The 22,532-nt window shown below is 42.1% G+C and overlaps 2 protein-coding genes across 8 annotated transcripts in view; both read left to right on the top strand.

Moving 5' to 3' along the window:
* BUD13 (BUD13 homolog) overlaps positions 1 to 22,532 on the top strand; it is a 243,226-nt gene that overhangs the window by 111,316 nt on the left and 109,378 nt on the right. The window lies entirely within an intron of this gene.
* SIK3 (SIK family kinase 3) overlaps positions 1 to 22,532 on the top strand; it is a 243,756-nt gene that overhangs the window by 194,422 nt on the left and 26,802 nt on the right. For 4 of the 7 annotated variants that reach the window (XM_051849016.2, XM_008260942.4, XM_051849007.2 and 1 more), the window contains exons 7-14: positions 14,441 to 14,559; positions 15,098 to 15,208; positions 15,453 to 15,596; positions 15,978 to 16,055; positions 16,182 to 16,291; positions 17,937 to 18,090; positions 18,352 to 18,507; positions 21,768 to 21,838. In XM_051849016.2, coding sequence (XP_051704976.2) covers positions 14,441 to 14,559; positions 15,098 to 15,208; positions 15,453 to 15,596; positions 15,978 to 16,055; positions 16,182 to 16,291; positions 17,937 to 18,090; positions 18,352 to 18,507; positions 21,768 to 21,838 — 943 coding nt within the window. The remainder of the gene's footprint in view (positions 1 to 14,440; positions 14,560 to 15,097; positions 15,209 to 15,452; positions 15,597 to 15,977; positions 16,056 to 16,181; positions 16,292 to 17,936; positions 18,091 to 18,351; positions 18,508 to 21,767; positions 21,839 to 22,532) is intronic. The other 3 variants (XM_070078639.1, XM_008260949.4, XM_051849002.2) reach the window with 1 other exon arrangement.

Below are 22,532 nucleotides of genomic sequence, written 5' to 3'. Positions count from 1 at the left end.
CTTGGCACTCATTGTTAAATGAATGAACAACCTGATTCATAAGTTTGTTAACATGCTGACTACAAAAGTCCTTCCAGAGGATAGGACTATTCAAATAATAACATCAAGAAATTGCATTTCTTTAGTGCTTTTGAGTTTACAAAATATTTTCTTACATTTTATTTAATTTGAGCATTGTAACTATACTCTGTAATTGGTAGTGGCACATATTGTTTTATCATATTAATGAAGTTTGGAAAGCTGAAATTTAGAGACATTAGTTAACTTGTCTAAAGCCACACAGTTAATAAATGACTAAGTCAGTACTCAAATCAGTATTTGTTCTACTACACCATACTTTTGCAAAAAGAAAAATAAAAAAAAGACAAGGGGAAGATAAACAAACCACTTCCTCTGCTTTTCCAGTGTCCGTGTTTCCTGTAAGCAGCTTGGATCTTCTCCACCTCCTGCTTCTACTGCTTTTCATCATCATGAGAGATTCTTACTCAGGCCTTTCCAGAGCTGGCTTCTCTAGTGTATCCCAGTAGATAGCTAACGCACCATTGACCGCATTTCCTTTTCCTTTCTTTTTTTCTTTTTTTTAAAGATTTTATTTATTCATTTGAGAGGCAGAGTTACAGACAGACAGAGGGAGAGACAGAGAGAAAGATCTTCCATCCATTGGTTCACTCCCCACATGGTCACAATGGCTGGTGCTGAGCTTATCTGAAGCCAGGAGCCAGGAGTTTCCTCCAGGTGCTCCACTCAGGTACAGGGGCCCAAGCACTCAGGCCATTCTCCACTGCTTTCCCAGGCCATAAGCAGAGATCTGGATTAGAAGAGCAGCCGGGACTTGAACCAGCTCTCATATAGAATGCCAGCACCACAGCTAGCCCCCACATTTTCTAGTAATGCTTACAAATAAACTATATAACATTTTAAGTATTCAGAAAGAACTAATATTTATGTTAACATGAAAGCTTAAAGAGTCCGAGAAAGCCACTCTTTAATCCCAGTTAAGAAATTCCCTAAATAGGAATGAAATTTTTCAGAGCTTTAAGTATAGAAAATGAGCAACAACCCAGATTGGGAAGTGAGTATTATGATCTCTGCTGCCTTCAGGAACATACGTGTGCTTGGCATTGTCTAATGCCATAGGGCTGAATCCCGGGGTCCACCAGAGATACTGTCAAAAGGATAAGGCATAGGAGAAAATCAGTAAGGATGTTTGGTCTTTTCTTAACTTAGACACCATGAAATTTCAAGTTTGTGTGAAATAAATCTGGAGTCTCCTTGAGTCCTTTTCTGGTTACGTTGCCTGTTTCTGGGCACAGTTGTACATCATTAGACCTGATTGTGCGGAGGCAGGAGGCAGCTACTGTCCAGCCTGTCAGGTCTACTAGGACTGCAGTACAGGAGATAATGTGGTTGAGGGAAATCCTTAAGAACAGATCATTTCTTTTTTTCAGGCTGTTGTCGTAGACCTAAGTCGAATTTATTCTTTTCTTTCTTTTTTTTTTTCTGTCAGAAGGATCTAGAAATGACATCAGGACTGACATAGTTTTTCTAAGTTGGTGCTTAGGAGAAAAAGACAGTTGGAAGGAGGCCCTATCGTCTAGCTCCTTCTAGCCAAATTGAATTCCAGAGTATCTACAGCTGTGTAGGAGGCCATACTGTACAAATGGGTACAGTTAGTTCAAGAATGCTGAACTTCTCTTTATTGTCAGTAATGTGTGGAATGACATGTCCTCACAATTCGTGGATATTTCTATTCCTGGTCTTATTTGTTTGATACAAATTTCCTTTTGTGGGCATCCTAAAATGTGCTAAAGACACATGCTTTCAAGTTGGAATGATAGTGATATAAATTTAAAAGAAGATTTATTCAAAGTTGAGTTGATTTTATATTCCTAGTTTTACCATAAAGTGTATGTCTCTCCCCACCCTGCCCCCTAGAATACACTCTGATACCAGAACTGTGTTTTATATCAAAATGGGTTTTGCACATCATAATCTTCCATAAAACCTGAAAGTACCAGATGGGATATAAATAGTCTGTAAATATTTTTAAATGAAAAACAATTATTTATCACCACTTAACTGTGGAATCTCCAACTCTTGTGTTATGTTGATAAAATTAATAATCTGGAATTATTTTTTTCAGCAAGATGTGTTTTATGTCCTTTTGTTACGTAGGTTATTGAAGGAGAGACTCAGAAAGATCTTTCCTCCTCTGGTTCACTCTTCAAATGGCCATGATGGTTGCAACTGGGCCAGGCTAAAGCAAGGAACCTGGAACTCCATCTGGGGCTACCACATGAGTGGCAGGGGTCTAAGTCCTTGGATCATCTTGCCTTGCCTTCCCAGGCACATTAGCCGGGAGCTGGACCGGAAGCAGGGCAGCTTACTCCAACTGGCGCTACAGCATGGAATGCTGGCATCGCAGGCCACAGCTAATCTGCTGCACCACAACTCAAGCCCCAATTGACAGTTTAAAAAAGATGTTCGAGGGCCGGCGCTGTGGTGCAGGTTAAACTGCGGCCTGCAGCGTCGGCATCCCATATGGGCTCTAACTAGAGTCACAGCTGTTCTACTTCTGATCCAGCTCCCTGCTAATGTGTCTGGGAAAGCAATGAAAGATGGCTCAAGTGTTTGGGCCCCTGCAACCATGTGAGAGACCCAGATGAAGCTCCTAGCTCTTAGCTTCAGCCTGGCCCAGCCTCAGCCCATTTGGAGAGTGAACCAGCAGATGGAAGATTCTCTCTCTCTCTCTGTCTCTCTCTCCTCCTCTCTCTTTGTAACTCTGACTTTCAAATAAAATAAATAAATCTTTAAAAAAAAAAAAGAGAGAGAGAGATACCTGAGGTACTGACTTTCTGTGTCTCAAGTAAAGTAAGTTTGGTCCAGGCTAATGTTTTTTATTTAAGCTTGTCAGAATCCCAGAACCTCTGTAGAAGGATTAAAGGTTGAAACTTGTTCTCCTGGGCTCTCACAGAAGATGAGACCTGTCTGGCTACATGTGTCAGCACATACTTCTCTGACTCCCTTCCCAGAGTTGGAAACCAGCAAGTTAAATTTTTTGAGCACCAAAAATCATTAACAACATATTTTTAGAAACCTGCTTTTTAAAGCCTAGTTTGCCTTAATCCTCAATTGTACCACCTGCTAGCAAATGTAATACGATCATTTACTTAACTGAAGGGAAATTAATTTACAGTGTAAAAACTGTAGTGATGGCAAGAGCTTAGAGATCTCTTGTGGACAATATTTTTGAATCTTTATTGATTAGACTTCATTGTGACTTAATTAATTGTAATACTACATAAGTGTTTTATCGCTGGGAATGGCAAGACCCAGGCTTGCATAATGCTTCTGATAGAGAATGTATCCTGTAGCTACTGCCAAAAAAGCTTCCACTTAGAGGCAAACAACTCTGATCTGATTGGCTTGCTCATAAAGAACCACGCAGCCTCTTGCTTGGCTAAAAGCACTTTGTTTAGAGAGACTGGGTCAGAGGATTAAAGTAGCTCTCCCACCAGACTCCACGTCCTGAAGAGCACAGAGTCCTCAAAGCAGTTCTCCACTGCTTGGGAGACAATCCGTGTAGTGCTTTGGTGTCAGTGAATGCAGAAATCACAAATGATATCAAGAAAGAGGCTAAAACTCCTCTGACCGTCCCTGTGCTTTTATCTAACATAATAGAAAACCAGTGGCTAAGAATTGATCCTGCTCTGTTTATTATTAGTCTTTTTAAGCAAACTGTCTCCTGGCTTATGGCAACCTTATATAGAAAAATATAGAATAGGAGCATGTTCTAAGAGGAAGAATCTAGAGATGTGAGTATTGAACACTTCCTATGTATAAGATGTTGTTGCATGAACATGTTACTTTATATAATGCTCAAAACATCCTTGAAAGATAGGCTAATATATGGGATAATCTAGTTGAGAGGTTGCTTAATAGTTAAGAAGGTGGAAACATGGCAGGCTTCAGTCACATGCAAGATCACGCATCTAGTAAGTGGCAGAGCTGAGAGTTGAACCCTGGCAGTGTGACTTAGGACCATCCAACCATATTTGATTGAATTTTAATTTTTAATAAGTTATTCCAAGTATCAAGAAAATCCAGGGATGGATATCTTTGTCTAAGTCTAGAAAATTTCTCAAAGCTTTAGTTAGAAGTAAGTACGTGTATCGGACACTGCAGTAAAACTGAGCCATAATTTTGTCCTAATTACTGACATTAGGACTCAAAAATATTTGAATATGATAATATAAGCAACATGTTTACATAAATGTGAACCACAAAATGGATAGTCTCTTCAACAGTGTAGCAAGCCAGGGTATTTTCTAGGTTTTTAACTAGGTTTTTAACTATTTTAACTAGCTTTTAAGTAGTTTTAACAAGTTTTTAACTAGGGTTAAATGCCAATATTTTCCCGCCTTTAAACCAGTATCCCCTAATTTCTGAATCTTGATTCTGGAAGCATCACAAGCATGCAATAAAGAAACAAAAAATGAGAAAATGAAGAACATAGGTGTTGCTTTTCCAACAAATAGAGATGTATAAGTAAAACAGTATTTTGTGTCAGATTGGTAAACTATGCAAACTGAAGAATATAGCCTCTCAATTTAAGTTTGTTGATTCCTAATAGAAACTTTTCTTATCGGTGACAACGCTTTTTGTTGAGACATTCTAAGCCATCTCCGTCCGTCTTCTATGTTCAGTTACAGAAAGTGTCTCCTAGAATTTAGAGTTAAAAGGATCATTATTTCTATTTCAGAATATTCTTATACTTACAGAAACCAGTAGTTTTAAGATTTGTATTTAAATCACAAACTCTCTCACACAGCTTAAATGTAACTTCTCACTGGTATACAGTTGGTAATTAGTGAATGCTTATTGAAAAAAAAATAATAAAGAAAGTCTTTGATTAAAAAACGAAAAAAAAGCCGGCGCCGTGGCTCAATAGGCTAATCCTCCACCTCGCGGCGCCGGCACACCGGGTTCTAGTCCCGGTTGGGGCGCCGGATTCTGTCCCGGTTGCCTCTCTTCCAGGCCAGCTCTCTGCTGTGGCCAGGGAGTGCAGTGGAGGATGGCCCAAGTGCTTGGGCCCTGCACCCCATGGGAGACCAGGAAAAGCACCTGGCTCCTGCCATCGGATCAGCGCGGTGCGCCGGCTGCAGCGGCGGCCATTGGAGGGTGAACCAACGGCAAAGGAAGACCTTTCTCTCTCTGTCTCTCTCTCTCACTGTCCACTCTGCCTGTCAAAAATAAAAAAAAAATAAAATAAAATAAAAAAAAAAAAATAAAAAAAAAAATAAAAAAACGAAAAAAAAATTCTAAACTTTCTTGTCTGGTATGCTGTTGGTTGGAAAATCCTTTTAGAAATTTTGCTGGGAACGGCGCTGTGGCTTAGCAGTTTAAGCCACCGACCTGCAGTGCTGCATCCTATACAAGTGCCGGTTCAAGTCCTGGCTGCTCCACATCTGATCCAGCTCCCTGCTAATGTGTCTGGGAAAGCAGCGGAAGATGCCCAAGTCCTTTGGGCCATGCACCCATGTGGGAGACCCAGGAAAAGCTCTGGGCTACTCAGTTTGGCAACAGCAGCCATTTGGGAAGTGAATCAGTGGGTGAAAGATTCTTTCTCTCCCGCTCTCACTGCAACTCTGCCTTTCAAATAAAATAAAGAAATCGTAAAAAAAAAAAAAAAAAAGAAATTTTGCTGAAGTATTCTAGTTGTATGAGAGTCCCATTTTTATTTTCCCAAAAGAACGGAAAGGAAATGGTTTCAAAATAAGATAGTTTTTTCTTGGTGTCATTGTGTGAGAGGGGGTAATCTTGGTACTTGTTTTTTATGAGTCACAGTTTATTAGAACCAATACTGTTATAGTTCAAATTCCATTACAGTTAATTTCAGGATTGTGTATTTTGCTTGTGTAAAATTGCAGCGTTGACTATGACTTAAATTACTAGTCCCTTAACTTGGGATTTAGAAACATTCAGATATTTCTGTTGCAACAGTAGCACATAAAAATTTAATTTATGTGGTGAAAGTATTGAGATTCTTACACTGATGTATTTTTTAAATTATATTTACTTATTAAAGATTTATTTATATTTATTTATTTGAAAGAGAGATCTTCCATCCAGTGGTTTACTCCTCAGATACTGCGGTAGCTAGGGCTGGGCCAGGCTGTAGCCAGGAGGTAGGACCTTCATCTGGGTCTCCCACATGGGTGGCAGGGGCCCAAACACTTGAGCCATCTTCCACTGCTTTTCCCAATCCATTAACAGGGAGTGGATTGAAAGTGGAGCAGCTGGGACACGAACGAATGTACACATGGAATGTCAGCGTCACAGGCAGTGGCTTAACCTGCTATGCCACAATGCCAGTGCCCTAAAGTTTTATTTTATAGCACCATTGTTCTCGCAATATCCAGTGTTAGAAATTTCATTGCGATATGTATTTTTGGGATTGTATTTGCCCCTTGTATTTTGTACCATTATACTTAACATTTATGCAGTCTCTGAATGCATTTATAGGTTAGCACATTTGGTGTGTTATTTATATTTACCAATTTCTTATGTAAAGACCATTTTCTACTTTGTTTAGATTTTCAAATAGTAACTATGGGCTGGCGCCGCGGCTCACTAGGCTAATCCTCCGCCTTGTGGCGCCGGCACACCGGGTTCTAGTCCCAGTCGGGGCGCCGGATTCTTCCCAGTTGCCCCTCTTCCAGGCCAGCTCTCTGCTGTGGCCAGGGAGTGCAGTGGAGGATGGCCCAAGTGCTTGGGCCCTGCACCCCATGGGAGACCAGGAGAAGTACCTGGCTCCTGCCATAGGATCAGCGCGGTGCGCCGGCTGCAGCGCGCCGGCCGCGGTGGCCATTGGAGGGTGAACCAATGGCAAAGGAAGACCTTTCTCTGTCTCTCTCTCTCTCTCACTGTCCACTCTGCCTGTCAAAATAAATAAATAAATAAAAATAAAATAAATAAAATAGTAACTATGCAAAATAGGTTTAACCTTAGCTGGTAGTTAATTTACAGGTTTCCTTGGGTGTGTTAATAAGGCATCATTTCAAAGAGGATGAGGATTCTTATCTCTGGCTAACTTCTTTCCAAAAGAAAATATCTTGGCAAAAAACCCACAACTTTGTTTTTTATTGACTTATTTTAAAAGTATTTCTGTAGGGATCATGACATTGCAAGCAGGTCACATTATTCTGTGGTTATTAAAGGATCAGGACATTATGACAGACTTTGTTTTCTTTGCATGAAGAAAAACAACATGACCTTATGTGTGGTTTTTCTCTTTGGAAAAGGCAGACAGCATTAGCTCTGGGTCATGAACATTTCTAAGTCCAGACTACATGAGGGTACTTCAAAAAGTTCATGAAAAGTGGAAATTAAATAAGTTTATTGTGGTCCAAAAAAATTCTAAGTCCATGCAGTGTCATAAAGCACTTTGTCCATGAGCTTTCTGGAGGCCTATCATTCTGGGGAAAGGACAGGCTCTTCCCCGAGCCTTGTTGCAGCATCCTGAGATTGTCACTGCAGATCACCCATCAGTCTTGTTCTGCTCATCTGTGTTCTGCTGTCATGCGCACAATCTCATTTCTTACCTGAGCCGGACAAAGTGAATGGGTAACAGATTCAGGCAGCATGTCACCCCTTCAAATCCCGCTCCTTTTACAGGTTATTCTGTATAGCCTCAGGGACAAAATCATTAAGTACACCTTGTGTGAGACAAAGAACTCTATAAAGATACAAGGAGAAGCCTTGGAAGTCATCTGACTTGGACTTTTGGTAGCAGTGCTGCATTTAAATCTTAAGTAAAATAGTGGCCATATGGTTATTCCTGCTTGAACCAAGGAGAATGCCTGCCTCTGTAGTAGATTCTTGGACCTAGAATATTAAAGTTGTTGGAAGGAATTGTAGGAGTCATCTAGTCTTGGGTTTCTTTCAACTGCTGTGTTTTGAGGACCAGTTATGTGTCAGGTATGATAGTAGGCACTGGGGATATATGACTCTATAAGACATAGTCTCCATGCTTAAAGGACTTCGAGTCTTTCTGCTCACTAATAACATCTCAAAGCCAGCCTCTGATTAAACATTTCTGATGACAGTAAGCTCACTACTTCAAAGGATAAGTCAGTCTCTTTTCACAGTAACATGCTCGCTGGAGTTGAAGAGGACCAAAAAGTTCATACTATCCAATTGTTTCTGGACGTATTTTTTCAAGTGAAATATTACCTAGAACACAAAATGGATAAATTAGCTGTGTTCCAAGAGTGACTTTACCTGCTTGACTGCTCCTTCTCACTTCCCTAAGGGATTCTCCTTAGATCCCTAGGACTCTGATCCAGTAAACTCAATCAGTACTGGTAATTAGAAATATTTTTTTCTTATATTGAACTTGTGACTTTCTAGTTATTCCAAATTCAGGCACTTGGAACAGCATGCTATAAATCCAGTTCGTCATCTTTGTAAAAACATTTTTTTAAGATTTGTTTATTTATTTGAAAGGCAGAGGTACAGAGAAAGAAGGGGAGGGGATGTCTTCCATCCACTGGTTCACTCCCCAAATGGCTGCAATTGGCTGGGGCTGAGCTAGGCTGAAGCCAGGAGCCAGTAGCTTCTTCCAGGTCTCTCATGTGGGTGCAAGGGCCCAAGTAATTGGGCCATCATCCACTTTTTTCCCAGGCGCATTAGCAGGGAGTTGGATTGGAAGTGGAGCAGCTGGGACTTGAACTGTTGCCCTTATGGGGTGCCAGCACTGCAGGCGGAAGCTTGGCCTTCTATGCCACAGCACCGACCCCTGTAAAAATCTTTGAGATCCTTGAAAAACACCCTCCATTGCCTATCATTTCTCTTCATGATCAATCAGCCTTATCACCTTGAGCCTATCTTCAGGCCTGCTTTCAAAATTTTAGTGAGGAAATTCCTTCTTAATTATTCTTCCTTTTTCTAGCCTGGAAACTGGAGGCAGAGCTTCTATTAAACTATCTTTGGTGAATGTAAAGTTAGTTTTTTATGTCCCTCCCCACATTCTTTATTTTCCCCCCTTAGGCATACTACTTTCAACATATTAGAGAAAATGTTTAAAACGGACAACAAAGAGAGGCAACTTTAAAGAGCTCGTCTTCTTAGAGGGAATCACACCAAATTTCAACTTCATTCTCATTTTAGGACCCTGCTTGTACAACAGCTCTCTCTGCACTAAGTCATCCAAATGCCTGTTAGCACAGCAGGGCAGGGCCTGTGCCCGGTGCAGCGCATCCTCTGGTTAACATCTCACTGAGGTCTCGGGTTTCATGGGCCCTCAGTGATTTCCACTGCAGAGGCTACTCCGCCTCTTATACAGAGCAGATGAAAGCAACCTCTTTGGGAAGCTGCTTCTCTGGCACACGTAGCATATTCCTGCATTGCCCAGAGTGCTTTGGTTTCATTCAGCATCAAAGGCCCTGCCTTTTGAGAGGGAACAAATGATGGGGCCATTTCAGACATTAAAATAGACTACTTCTTGGCATCTGGAAAAGTTGATGTTTTGTACCCTTTGATCTGAGGCCCCTTCTTCTTTCCACTCTTAAATTGACTATCCTGAGAGCATTCGTTCCCTTCTCTCTCTTCATATTTTATGTAGAATGGTGGTGTTCAAATCTCTTTTTGAATTTAATTTCATGAGCTGTATGACACTTAGGAAATATAAGTTGATGATGTGTAGCCTTCTGTGTTTTGTCATATTTTGCCATCTGTGCAACATATGAAAAGTGTTAGATTTCTATTCCTTTGCAAGTTGTATATTATGTGGGATAGACAAGATAAAAGCACTTGTCCTTAAGACTAAGACTTCTTTAAAAAAATTTTTTTTTATTTGAAAGTCAGAATTACAGAGAGGGAGAGACAGAGAGCTTTTATCTGCTGGTTCACTCCCCCAAATGGCTGCAAGGGCTGGGGCTGGTCCAAGGCAAAGCCAGGAACCAGGAGCTTCATCCAGGTCTCCTACATGGGTGCAGGGGCCCAAGCACTTGGGCCATCTTCCACTGCTTCCCTAGATGCATTAGCAGAGAGCTGGATCAGAAGTGGAGCAGCCAGGACTTGAACCAGCACCCATACGGGATACCTGCACTACAGTCAGTGGCTTAACCTGCTATGTCCCAGTGCTATCCCCAGCCAGGACTTCTTAACTGGGGACCTGTAGACATCTGTGGAATCTATGGCAAGCTTCCTGGGCTCCTTGAAAAGTCTAAATTATATGCAGATTTTTGTGCATGAGTCTTGTATGAATTTTTCTGGACGTTTTTCAAGGCATCTGAGGTCAAATAATGGGTAAAGAAAATGTAGTAGAGGTTTCAAGATTCTGAAATTGAATGAGACAACTTATAAGTAGGACTTTTTATGATAATGTTTATTTTTTGTTTGTTTTTAAAAGATTTAACATCATTGGGCCTTGATCATCTTTTATGCTATAAATTCTATGTGGAACCAAAAGAAAACAGAAGAGTGCCATCTAGAGGCCTTAAAAACAATTTCACAACTTATAAAGCAGGCCCCACCATTCTCCCTATTCAGGGGCCTTTAGCTTTAGCAATTTTCTTAACTCTATATAGGACATTTTTTTCTTCTCCGGTAATTGCAGACCACAAATTTGTGTGTCAATGATATTTATAATCTATACAGATGATACAGTTATGGGTTCTAGCCTTGCTACTCTGGAAACAATTTAATAAAACTCTTATAGCTAGCATTTATTTTTATTTTTTAAAGAATACATATTTCATAAGTATAACTTTCGGAATATACTTATTTTTCCCACCATACCCGCCCTCCCACCCACACTCCCACCCCTCCTCCTCTCTCTCCCCTTGCCAGTCCTATTCTCCATTTAGATTCATTTTCAATTAACTTTATACAAAGAGGACCAACTCTATTCTAAGTAAAGATTTAAACAATTTGCACATGCGCACGCGCACACACACAAACTGAGAACTAGTTTTACAGCTAACTCTCATAAAACAACTCGTTGAGGACAGAAGTCCTGCATCGGGAGTAAGTACACAGTGACTCCTGTTAATTTAATAATTAACACTCTTATGTATGACGTCAGTGACCACCCAAGGCTTTTGACATGAGCTTCTTAGGCTATGGAAGCCTTTTGAGCCCACAAACTCCGTCAGTATTTGGACAAGGCCATAAGAGATGACTTTTTTTTTTTTTTTTTTTGTTAAAGGTTTATTTATTTATTTGAAAGTCAGAGTTACACAGAGAAGGAGAGGTAGAGAGAGAGAAAGAGGTCTTCCGTCCACTGGTTCACTCCCCAATTGGCTGCAATGGCCAGAGCTAAGCCGATCCAAAGCCTGGAGCCAGGAGCTTCTTCCGGGTCTTCCACACAGGTGCAAGGGCCCAAAGACTTGGATCATCTTCCACTACTTTCCCAGGCCATAGCAGAGCACCGGGTCGGAAGTGGAGCAGCTGGGACTTGAACTGGTGCCCATATGGGATGCCGGCACTGCAGGCGGTAGCTTTACCCGCTGCACCACAGTGCTGGCCCCAGCATTTATTTTTATAGGGCTGTAGGAACTATAGTCTTTGAGATCTACACTGCATCTGAATGTACTTTTAATCATAAAGCAAGAACAAATTGGTGACTGCCATAAAAATAATTTTGATATAGGGGCTTTATTTCATCTTATTTTAAAGTTAGAATAAATTAAAAATTAAGAAGAATTTTTTTTTTTTTTGACAGGCAGAGTGGACAGTGAGAGAGAGAGAGAGAGAGAGAAAGGTCTTCCTTTTGCCGTTGGTTCACCCTCCAATGGCCGCCACGGCTAGCGCACTGCAGCTGGCGCACCGCGCTGATCCGAAGGCAGGAGCCAGGTACTTCTCCTGGTCTCCCATGGGGTGCAGGGCCCAAGCACTTGGGCCATCCTCCACTGCACTCCCTGGCCACAGCAGAGAGCTGGCCTGGAAGAGGGGCAACCAGGAAAGAATCCGGCGCTCCGACCAGGGCTAGAACCCGGTGTGCCGGCACCACTAGGTGGAGGATTAGCCTAGTGAGCCACGGCGCCAGCCAAGAAGAATGTGTTTTAATCATTCTTAGTACTCCTTTCAAGGCAGTGATATAAAATGGTATTTGTCAAATGGTATAGAAATTGCACAATTGAATTCATCTTTGAAAAGATAAAACAGAATTTATGTCCATGTGAAGATATTTGCCATTAGTTCATGATGTTGAGTGTGCTATCTAGCTTTCCTAAATTTTATTTCTTCTCTATTTGCAAATAGTGTTCACAATAGTATCCAGTTTAGGGCTGTCGTGAAGATTAAGTGGAATAAAGTTGATAAGCACAGTGCTCGGTATATAAAGTCTTTTTTTAAATTTGACATGATTTATTTTATTTTCACTGTCCAGTTTTGTTTTTAGGAAAGTTATAATGAAATAGAGGTGGAAATTTTAAAAACTTCCGAGAACTTCATGTTTTAAAAAGCATTTCACAGGGCTGGCGCTGTGACGTAGTGGGTAAAGGCGCTGCCAGCAGCACCACCATCCCATATGGGCCCTGGTTTGAGTCCTGGCTGCTCTACTTCCCATCTAGCTCTCAAATATAACCTGGGAAAGCAGTAGAAGATGGCCCAAGTCTTTGAGTGGGCCCCTGCACCCACGTGGGAGACCCGGAAGAAGCTCCTGGCTCCTGGCATCTGCCCATTGCAGCCATTTGGGGAGTGGATGGAAGACCTCTCTATCTCTCTCTCTCTCTCTGCCTCTCTGTAGCTCTGCCTTTCAAATAAATAAATCTTTTTAAAAAAACATTTGACAAATACAATCTCATTTTATTAGATTAAATATTTAATAAGCATTTGTTCATATATTCAGTAGATAATTATTCAGCTCATGAGATATAGTGACCATTTTTAATATTGGAGGTTTGATGTTAGATACAGTGGTTAGAAAGACATGACTTTAGCATTGTGATGGGGTAGTCAGACAATAAACAAGTAAACACATAAACAAGATTTCACAAAGAGGTAATTAGTGTGAAGAAAATTCATATATAATAGAGGGATTGAGGCCTAGTTCAGAGCAGGTGGTTAGATAAGTGCTTTCTGCAGAGGTAACGTTTTAAGCTCTTACGTGAATGACCCGGAGCCAGCCGTGTGAAGGTCTAAGGAATAATATTCCAGTTAAAGAAGAGAGCAACTGTAATCCCATTGGGTGGGCATGCGTGAAGATGTGCAGAGATTCCAAGAGGCCAGAATAGCAGGAGAGGAAGTCAGAGAGGTAGGCAGGAGCCTGGAAGTAGGAAGGGGTCTTGTGGGCCCAGAGCTTTGTATTTTACTTTGAGGGTTGTGGGAAGAGACTAGAGAATTACACGCAAGGTAATGAAAAGCACGAACCTATGCTTTAAAAAAAAAAAAAAAATCCCCTTTGCCTCTGCATGGAGTGTAGATTATAATGAAGCAGAAAGACTAGTTAAGACGTTTTTATGATGGCTCAGGTAAAGATGTTAATTGCTCTGGGTTTTGGATCTGCCATCCGCTCTGTGCAGAGCTGCATGATGGTAATGAGTCAGACCATCAGATTTGACATCTGACTTGATAATCATGTGACCTCGAATAAGTTTCTTCTCTGTGCTTGATTTTTACCATTTTTTAAATGGGTCCAATGATAGCACATTCTTCCCAAGATTGCTGTCAGAATTAAATAAGATAATAATTGTTAAGTACTTAGAAACAACATGGCTATTTTATCAGCAGTAGCAGCAGTTTCATCACAACTGTTACTTCCGTACGATCTTCAGTAATTCCAGGTTACAGATGAGTTCTACAGAGGTGGTTTTGAAGTCAGAATACAGGTTTCTTGATTTGAAATCCGTTTTTCTTTCTGCAATATAATCTGTGTAAGTATCTGTTGATCTGAATCTTTGTAGCTCAGAGCCCAGTTTTATGTGCCTGTGAATGTTTAAACAACACTGAAAAAATTATAAAGTTGGTTGAATCCTAGTGTCTGGTAAAGAGGTAGCCTGTGCCTGTTCCTCTCTCCCCACATGCCTTGAACCATCAGAGATTTCAAATTCCTTGAGTTTTGAAGACAGCTGTTACACATGTAGGCCAAAAGCATTATGTGTTAGTATGCACATATTAATACATAAAAGAAGATGGAATTCCACTCCTCATTCATTGTACTAAATGGAGTCATACATAATATAAATAAATGAAATACATGGATCATTCCCAGAGTTTTTGTGGGTAGACTGAGCAAAGACATTACCCAGGCTACTGCATTCCAATTTCTCTTTTCTCCACTCTTTGCCTTTGCCTAGCCCTTTCTGGAGTAAGCAGTAAAATGGGTAAGGATGGAGGAACAAGAGAGACAAAATGAGAAGCAAGGAACTTGACTTTGCCTCAAGATCCTCAGCTCCATTCGTGCTTCCCTCACCAGGCCATTTGTCTGTTGCAGAATGTGAACACTTGATCCGGCACATGCTGGTGTTAGACCCGAATAAGCGCCTTTCGATGGAGCAGATCTGCAAGCACAAGTGGATGAAGCTCGGGGACGCTGACCCCAACTTCGACAGGGTGAGCTGGGTCCCGCTTTCCTCAGGCAACTCCTCTTAGCACTGCTGCAGTCTTTCTCCATGTGATTATAATAAGGCCATGGCCTGATAGATGGACGCTAGGAACGAACTGCTGTGAAGTACTAAAGCAGCAAGTGAAGCAAGCACTAAGGGAGGGAAAGCCGTCGGAATTGTTGGAGAATAGTGATACCAGTTCCCTACTGTTGTCTCGGACTCATCATCTGCTTTTGGCTTTTCAGACAGTGCAGCTCACAGATCTGCCCTTCACTCACCAAGATACCGCTCCTTCCTCTCAGTTTCTTCAGTTCAGTGGCTCCTGTAGCGTACCTTTATTTAAACCATTATTTGCTATCTTAGGTCCTCAAAGGAGTTCAGGTACCAGGGAGATCTTGACTACTGACAGGGCTGTCTTGTTTACACTTTGAGGCAAGAAAAAAAAAATCCCACACTCATGGGCATGGAATAGCTTCGTCATTATATATGATGTGCCATATCGACACAGTTGAGGATTTGATAGCTTCCTTCTTTTTATGTTACAGTTAATAGCTGAATGCCAACAACTAAAGGAAGAAAGACAGGTGGACCCCCTCAATGAGGATGTTCTCTTGGCTATGGAAGACATGGGACTGGACAAAGAGCGGACGCTGCAGGTATCTGTGAAGGACTGGAGAACAAAGTCAGATGTAGCAGGCCTTCCTCTGTCTGCCCTTTCTGTCCTTCCTCCTCCCTGACAACCTGGGTCTTTCTGTTTCCCTCCACGTTCCTTTTCCTCCCTGGGCCTTGGAAGGAAGGAAAGAAGGTGCTTTGGTGTTCTGGTGTTATTATTGAGAGGGCTTTGGCCAGTGACATGCCATTTCATCAGGGTTTTTGCTCTGTTTCCTTCTCTTTTGGTAGTCATTAAGATCAGATGCCTATGATCACTATAGTGCAATCTACAGCCTGCTGTGTGATCGCCACAAAAGACATAAAACCCTGCGTCTCGGAGCACTCCCTAGCATGCCCCGAGCCATGGCATTTCAAGCACCAGTCAATATCCAGGTGGGCAATAACTCCACTGAATTAGTTCAGGAAAAGTAACATCGGGGGTGAGGCGGGGGAGATGGGGAGTGGTAAAGATTAGCCATTGCTCACCAACCCTAAATCAAGAGAGTTTCCTGTTCTACCTCTTTTTTTGGTTCAGGGGTCAGTCAAATCTGAACCTTTATTTGAAGAGAGGATGGATGGGCTACAATAGTTGTTTTTGTTTGATTTTTCAAGAAAAATCACTGGGAAATACTTTCCTCTCTAAAGAAAGCTTCCTTGTTATGAATTTTAAGGGCAAAGGAACCAAAGACTTTAGCAATCAAGATGATTTTGAAAGACTGCTCCTGTTTGCCTCTGTTGTTAAAGCTGTGTGTGTCTATGTGTACTGCTTTTCAGGCAGAGCAGTCAGGTACCACTATGAACCTCAGCGTTCCCCAGGTGCAGCTGATCAACCCAGAGAACCAAATTGTGGAGGCAAGTAGCAACCTCTGATGATTGTTAGCCGAAACCATTTTCTTTCCCGTATCCACACTTCCTTCCTTTCTTTCTTATTTCTAATTACTGTTTATTTCTAACTGATTTTCTTTCCCTCCACCTCAGCCGGATGGGACAGTGAACTTGGATAGTGATGAGGGTGAAGAACCATCTCCTGAAGCATTGGTCCGCTATTTGTCCATGAGGAGGCACACAGTGGGTGTGGCTGACCCACGGTGAGTATCTGGCCAAAGCCAAGAATTCCCACTTGGCTATCAATTCTTACCATGGCAGGTTTTCTCCACTTCATTATAACCCCCAGATGAGATCTAAACAAGTGGCTAAGACAGGTTTTAAACCCATTCCAGGGACCATACCGTAGATCAGACTTGATTTGACTAAAAAATTGTCAGGTGTCCTAGTGGATAGTGGGCGTTAGAACCATCATCCCGATTAATCACAATACTGTTGAAGACTATGATATCATCTTTGCCTACAGATTGAGGACTTCTGATCTAAGTTACATAAAAGTGATTCTTAAAATTCATTTGAGGGGCCAGCATCATGGTGAAGTGGGTTAAGCTGCTGCCTTTGGAACCAGCATCCCATAACAGAGGACAGGTTTGAGTCCTGGATGTTGTGTTTCCTATCCAGCTCCTACTAAGGTGCCTGGAAAAGCAACAGAAAACAACCCAAGTACTTTTGCCCCTGCCATGGTGTAGGAGACCTGGATGGAGGTCCAGGCATCTGGCTTCAGCCTGGCCCGGCCCAGCTGTTGTGGCCATTGGGGGAGTGAAGCAGCTGATGGAAGATCTCATTCTCTGTCACTCTGCCTTTCAAATAAATAAAACACATATCTTTTAAAAATCCATCTCAGTTTGACAGCCTTTAGAGATGTTTGCCACATGCTGTAATGGAACTCTTCTTGGGGAAGTGAGGACAAATTATATGATGTAATTTCTTTATGTGGACAATTAAAAATTCAGCAAATAAGAATCCAAAAACATACCAGTTTCCCGAAGTGTTTTCATGAAGTTCCCTACTGGCCCTCATAGTGGGGAAATGGACTAAAGACCAGCTTGGCCCATGTTTGTTCTACAGTTGAGAACTCTCAATATTAAAAATAGCTTTACTTATTTTCTGGATACTTTTCTTTGCTGAGTAGGGAAGAGAAGTTAGAGGCAAGAGTTTTCCTGAGAGTTCAACTAGGAGCAAAAGTGGTTTCCTTACAAATCTCTCTTTTCTCCACATGATTTTCAAAAAAAGACTCCCATTCCTGCTGGTTTGCTTGCTTTCCATTTCTTGGTCTCGGCCTACTATCAAACAGGCAATAGGGGAACATTGTGGCTCCACAGACTGTCAGCTGCGAAGGGGTGGAGTTCTGAGTTGCTCTGTTAGTGGAAAGCTCGCTTATTTTAAAGTATGCTGTAAAACCTGCTGTTGTAGCGTGACAGCTCTGTACACCCAGTACTTATCTGTCCTGTCACCACTGACAAGAATACTCGCATTCTTTCCCCGGTGAATCAGTTGCTACTTCGGGCAGTCATTGTCTCATCGGATGGCCTGTGTTCTCCACAGACTAGCTGTTCACCTCCAGGCTTTGAAAACCTGAACTGGACTGGTGCCAGTGTTTCCTCTTGGCCTAGAGCTGTTGTTTTTCACATGAGTGGTCAACAAGGAATGACAATCCTCAGGCCCAAGTAGTAAAGTGGCAGAGAGTCAGATTCCACCCATTAGGCTTCTTTTTGTGGACCTTAGAAATACGATTTTAGAAGTAAAATAACAATAATAAGACAAATTGTACTGTTATCAATTTTGGGATATATGCACTTTTGAATAAGAATATTAACCAGATTTCTCTGACATACTGTTTCTTAACAGCACGGAAGTCATGGAAGATCTACAGAAGCTCCTACCAGGCTTTCCTGGTGTCAACCCACAAGCTCCATTCCTGCAAGTGGCCCCTAACATGAACTTTATGCATAACCTGCTACCCATGCAAAATTTGCAACCAACTGGGCAGCTTGAGTACAAGGTACCTGGATATGGAAGAGGGCTTGCCCCAGGAGACACAAACTTTGAGCTTCCTTTGGGAGGCTTTCCCTAGGAATCTATTCCAGGATTTAAGGGTTTCCTTTTAGGGAAGGATGATTTCTGTTGCAAAGCAGAGGGAAGATTTTGCTAGTCTACCTTACAGTCAAAAGATCCCTTAATTTCAGTAGATAAAGTACTGCTGTTTTCACTCCTCTTCCCCCTTTATCTCACCAGTTTATGCTTCCCACTCTGTTCCTGCTAGGAGCAGTCTCTGTTACAGCCACCCACCCTACAGCTACTGAATGGAATGGGCCCCCTTGGCCGGAGGGCATCAGATGGAGGAGCCAACATCCAACTGCATGCCCAGCAGCTGCTGAAGCGCCCACGGGGACCCTCCCCACTTGTCACCATGACACCAGTGAGTAGCAGCACAGAGCCCAGCTTTCCCAGAGATGTGATAAAAGGGTTGTGGGCATAGGGCTGGGGACCCAGACCTAGCTAGGTCTTGGAATTTACTCTTCCTACAGATGTATTATGCTCAATATATTCCTATTTTCTTCATATAGTAGACTGTTCCCATCTCTGTTATTTTTTGGCTCATTTCCTTACTTAACCAAATAATTTCTAAGTGGAACCCTGTTCCTGGAAAGCATCTTCTGCAGTGGACCACTCACAGGCACCCTAAGTCAAGGACCAGTACCTTTGCAAGTTTGAGCAGTAGTCTAGCTCAGAGCGTTCTCACGGATACGTATCCCTGCCAGAAGGCAGCTGAATTAATAGTGCTCTCTGGAGTTAATTGCTTTCATGGCTGGGGTCCAGAATTGCCTATCTCCACTCTTTCTCCTTTGATCAGCAAACACCACCTCACATTTTTGATACCACATAGATCACTTATTTGGCTTTCAGAAGCTCTAGCATAGTCAGGTGGTATTTCTCAGTCTCATCTTTTTTATATTCACTTTATGATCACAACCAAAGAAAATTTTCCTCCTCTGAGTTTTGGTTTTCTTCTGGTTATTTTTCTATCATGGATTGGTAACAAGACAGTTTGTGGATAGGCATGGGTCCTTGGGCCACACTTCAATAACACTGATATCTGGAAAGTGACAGAATTATATATAATAGCTGTTGGCATCCTTGACCTTATAAGATGGGAAGACAAAAATCAATGAATGAATGGAAAGTATTTGAATAATAGTAAAAAACTGTATGAGTTTAAGTGCCAAAGTAAATAGTGTAGACTAACAGGTGGCAGAGGCATTCAGGGATGGACAAAATCAATGTGGGTTAGGAGGGATCAGGAACAAATTTTTATAGGAAGTGAGATGACTTCTCTGCTATAACTGTTTCGGTCAAGGTCACTAATAAGTTCTTGTTGATAAAGCCAGTGGACATTTTTAATCTATCTTTTTAGACATCTCAACTGTATTAGTCACTGAGGACCATTTTTTCTTTGAAATAGACTTTATTTTTTTCCCATTTGTGACAACATATTCTTTGTCCCATGCCTATCCACAGTTTGTTTGTTCCTTGCAGTTGGCAAATCCTGAGTTTTGTCTTAGGCCCTTAACTCCCAGCTCACTTTACATACTACCTCTGGATGAGTTTGCCCAGTCCCATAATTTAACTTACCATCTGTTTCTCCAGCCCAGAGTGTTCTCAATTCTGCACATCTGTATACAAGTATAAGTACAAGGGTAAGAAGGTCTCATCAGTAGATTTAGTTGGTTATCCCACAGTACTTACAATTTTAATTCAGTATGTTCAAAAATGAGCTTAGGACTCTCAGAAGCCTGTTCCTCCCCTTGGCTGACAGTGAGTGGTGCTGTCATTCTTCTGGTTATGCAAGCTATGAATATGGATATGATCTTTAACTCTTGCCTGTCCCTTATGCCCCCATATGAAACCAGTTATGTGGTGCCCATGAATTAAATGTCTTCTCTGCATCTCTGCAGCCTTTTTCTTAACTGAGATCACTGTCATCCATTGCCTGGATTAACACAATGGACTCCTAACTGGCTTCTTTGCTTCCAGTCTTGTCTCATGATCTCTACCACCAGCACTTTTCACCCTGCAACTAAAGGTTCCTAGCTTTTTCAGATACAGTTCTTATAGCATCATGGCCCTGCTTCAAACTCTTTAGTGATTCACTACTGCCCTTCCTCAAAATAAACTTTCTAGTATGATATTTAAGGCCATTTATAACTGGCCACAGCATTCCTCCTCTGCCTCATGTACAGCCACTTCCTTCCTAACCCTGTTTTCTCCATTCTTGTAGAAATATATTGAAGGATCTGGAAACTCTAGATTTTAAAAAATGAATTATTTGAAAAAGTTTTTTTTGGTTTTGTAATGGGGGGGGGCATGGTGATTTGTGGGCACCGAGCTATGCATAGCCATGAGTGTGCCACCTTCCGTCTCCATGCAGTTGAGGACACTGTCACAGTGAGGCGTGCATTGTGGTGGTTCTCTTTTCACTGAAGTTAGTTTTAAAGTATTGAATTACAACTATACAATTACATGTTGTGTATTAAAATGTACCTTTGAAATCATTCATGGCTTTTCCTGGAATTAAGACATTGAAACTCTGATAATAATATTAATATGAAACCGACAGGTCAGTTCCTGGATATTCCAGGTTAACACTCCTATATTTTCAGATCCTCGGATTTAAAGGTATTTCAAACAGTTTATGGAGAAACAGAACGAACAGCTAAGTTTTTTTAGTTTGGTACAAAAAATTTCAGTCCATGCCTAGTTTTTTCATAATGTGCATTTTCCATGGACTTGCCTCATCCCCGCATGCCTTCTGTTTTCTCTCCGCCTAGAAACCATTACCCTTTGCTTCTTTGCCTGGTAGCTCCTATGTATCTGTCAGATCTCAGGTGAGGTGTTCACCTCCTCCAGGATGCCTTCCTTAATTCCCTAGTCTCCCTATTAGAGGACTTAGCCATACTTCTGTACTTGTGTGTTTACTTGCTGCTGTTTTCCACTAGACTATGAAATGAAGGCAAAGACTCTATCTGTAAGTTCCCATTTTATCATGTAATACGGTAGGCTTTCAGCTATTTGTTGGGTGAATACATGAATGGATAAAGGTAATAAGAGGAAGGAATCCAGGCCGGCGCCGCAGCTCACTAGGCTAATCCTCCACCTAGCGGTGCCGGCACACCAGGTTCTAGTCCCGGTCAGGGCGCCGGATTCTGTCCCGGTTGCTCCTCTTCCAGGCCAGCTCTCTGCTGTGGCCCGGGAGTGCAGTGGAGGATGGCCCAGGTGCTTGGGCCCTGCACCCCATGGGAGACCAGGAGAAGCACCTGGCTCCTGCCTTCGGATCAGTGCGGTGCGCCGGCTGCAGCCCGCTGGTGGCGGCCATTGGAGGGTGAACCAACGGCAAAAGGAAGACCTTTCTCTCTCTCTCTCTCTCTGTCTCTCTCTCTCACTGTCCACTCTGCCTGTCAAAAAAATAAATAAATAAATAAAGGAAGGAAGGAATCCAAATTAGTGTCAAGGTAAAAATGAACAGTAAGCATATGAAAGCTGTATGTAACCCAAAGATCTGGGAACAGTTTTGTAAACAAGAGGGTTAACAGAAAGTCTTGCCCCAAGTCCGGTCCCAGGGATAAGAGATGTTACAGCATAAGCAGCCACCTTGAGCTTTTCCTTCCTATTTCTCTTCAGGCAGTGCCAGCAGTTACCCCTGTGGACGAGGAGAGCTCAGACGGGGAGCCAGATCAGGAAGCTGTGCAGAGGTAATGTGACATCTGGCAGTGCTTGCAGAACGTCCTTGGGCAGGCTCCCCCTGCAACCAACGAAAGGTCACCTCTGCCCAAGGAGGTGGTACAGTGCAGCTTCAACATTTGTGTGGTCTCTTTGCTCAAGCCAGATGGCATGTTCCTCCCCACATGGAAGTAACAGAAGACTGCCCAGAAAATCTCATTTCTGTAAGCGCCATTGGAAGTCCCCTAAGTGACAGCAATAACCATAAGAACTTTTTCTGTCCTCCTTCCTTCCTTCCTTGCCCCCTGTGTTCATATTGCAACTCTGATAGTATTCACAAGGCACAAAGCCTGCTCCTACCTGCCAAGAACTGTTTACTGAAAAGGAATTGGAGATTTGGGATGACAGTGATCCTAGCTGGTCTGGCTATGGACCTCTGGCATGGACTCTTCCTTTCCAGGAGAATGAATACCTCTTGTATTGTGTGCTGTGTGCTTCTTCCACTCCCTTGTACCAACAATGAGATATTGAAAAATGAATATGGAATTTGGGCCAGGGACAATTGCAGATATTGATTGTTGGCAGAGCCTTGTTGAGAGATGCCCAGTTCACAGAGAACGACATCACAGAGAACCAGGCGTGCTGTACCGTTCCTTTGACCTCAGTTCCATTAGCCCTGGTTCTCAACTCCGTGCATGCCTCCTTGTGGGAGTTGTCGTTCTTATT

Source organism: Oryctolagus cuniculus, chromosome 1 (assembly GCF_964237555.1).
Source record: "Oryctolagus cuniculus chromosome 1, mOryCun1.1, whole genome shotgun sequence".
Lineage (NCBI taxonomy): Eukaryota > Metazoa > Chordata > Mammalia > Lagomorpha > Leporidae > Oryctolagus > Oryctolagus cuniculus.
The sequence above is the reverse complement of the archived record's forward strand: the minus strand, read 5'-3'. Positions and strand labels throughout refer to the sequence as shown.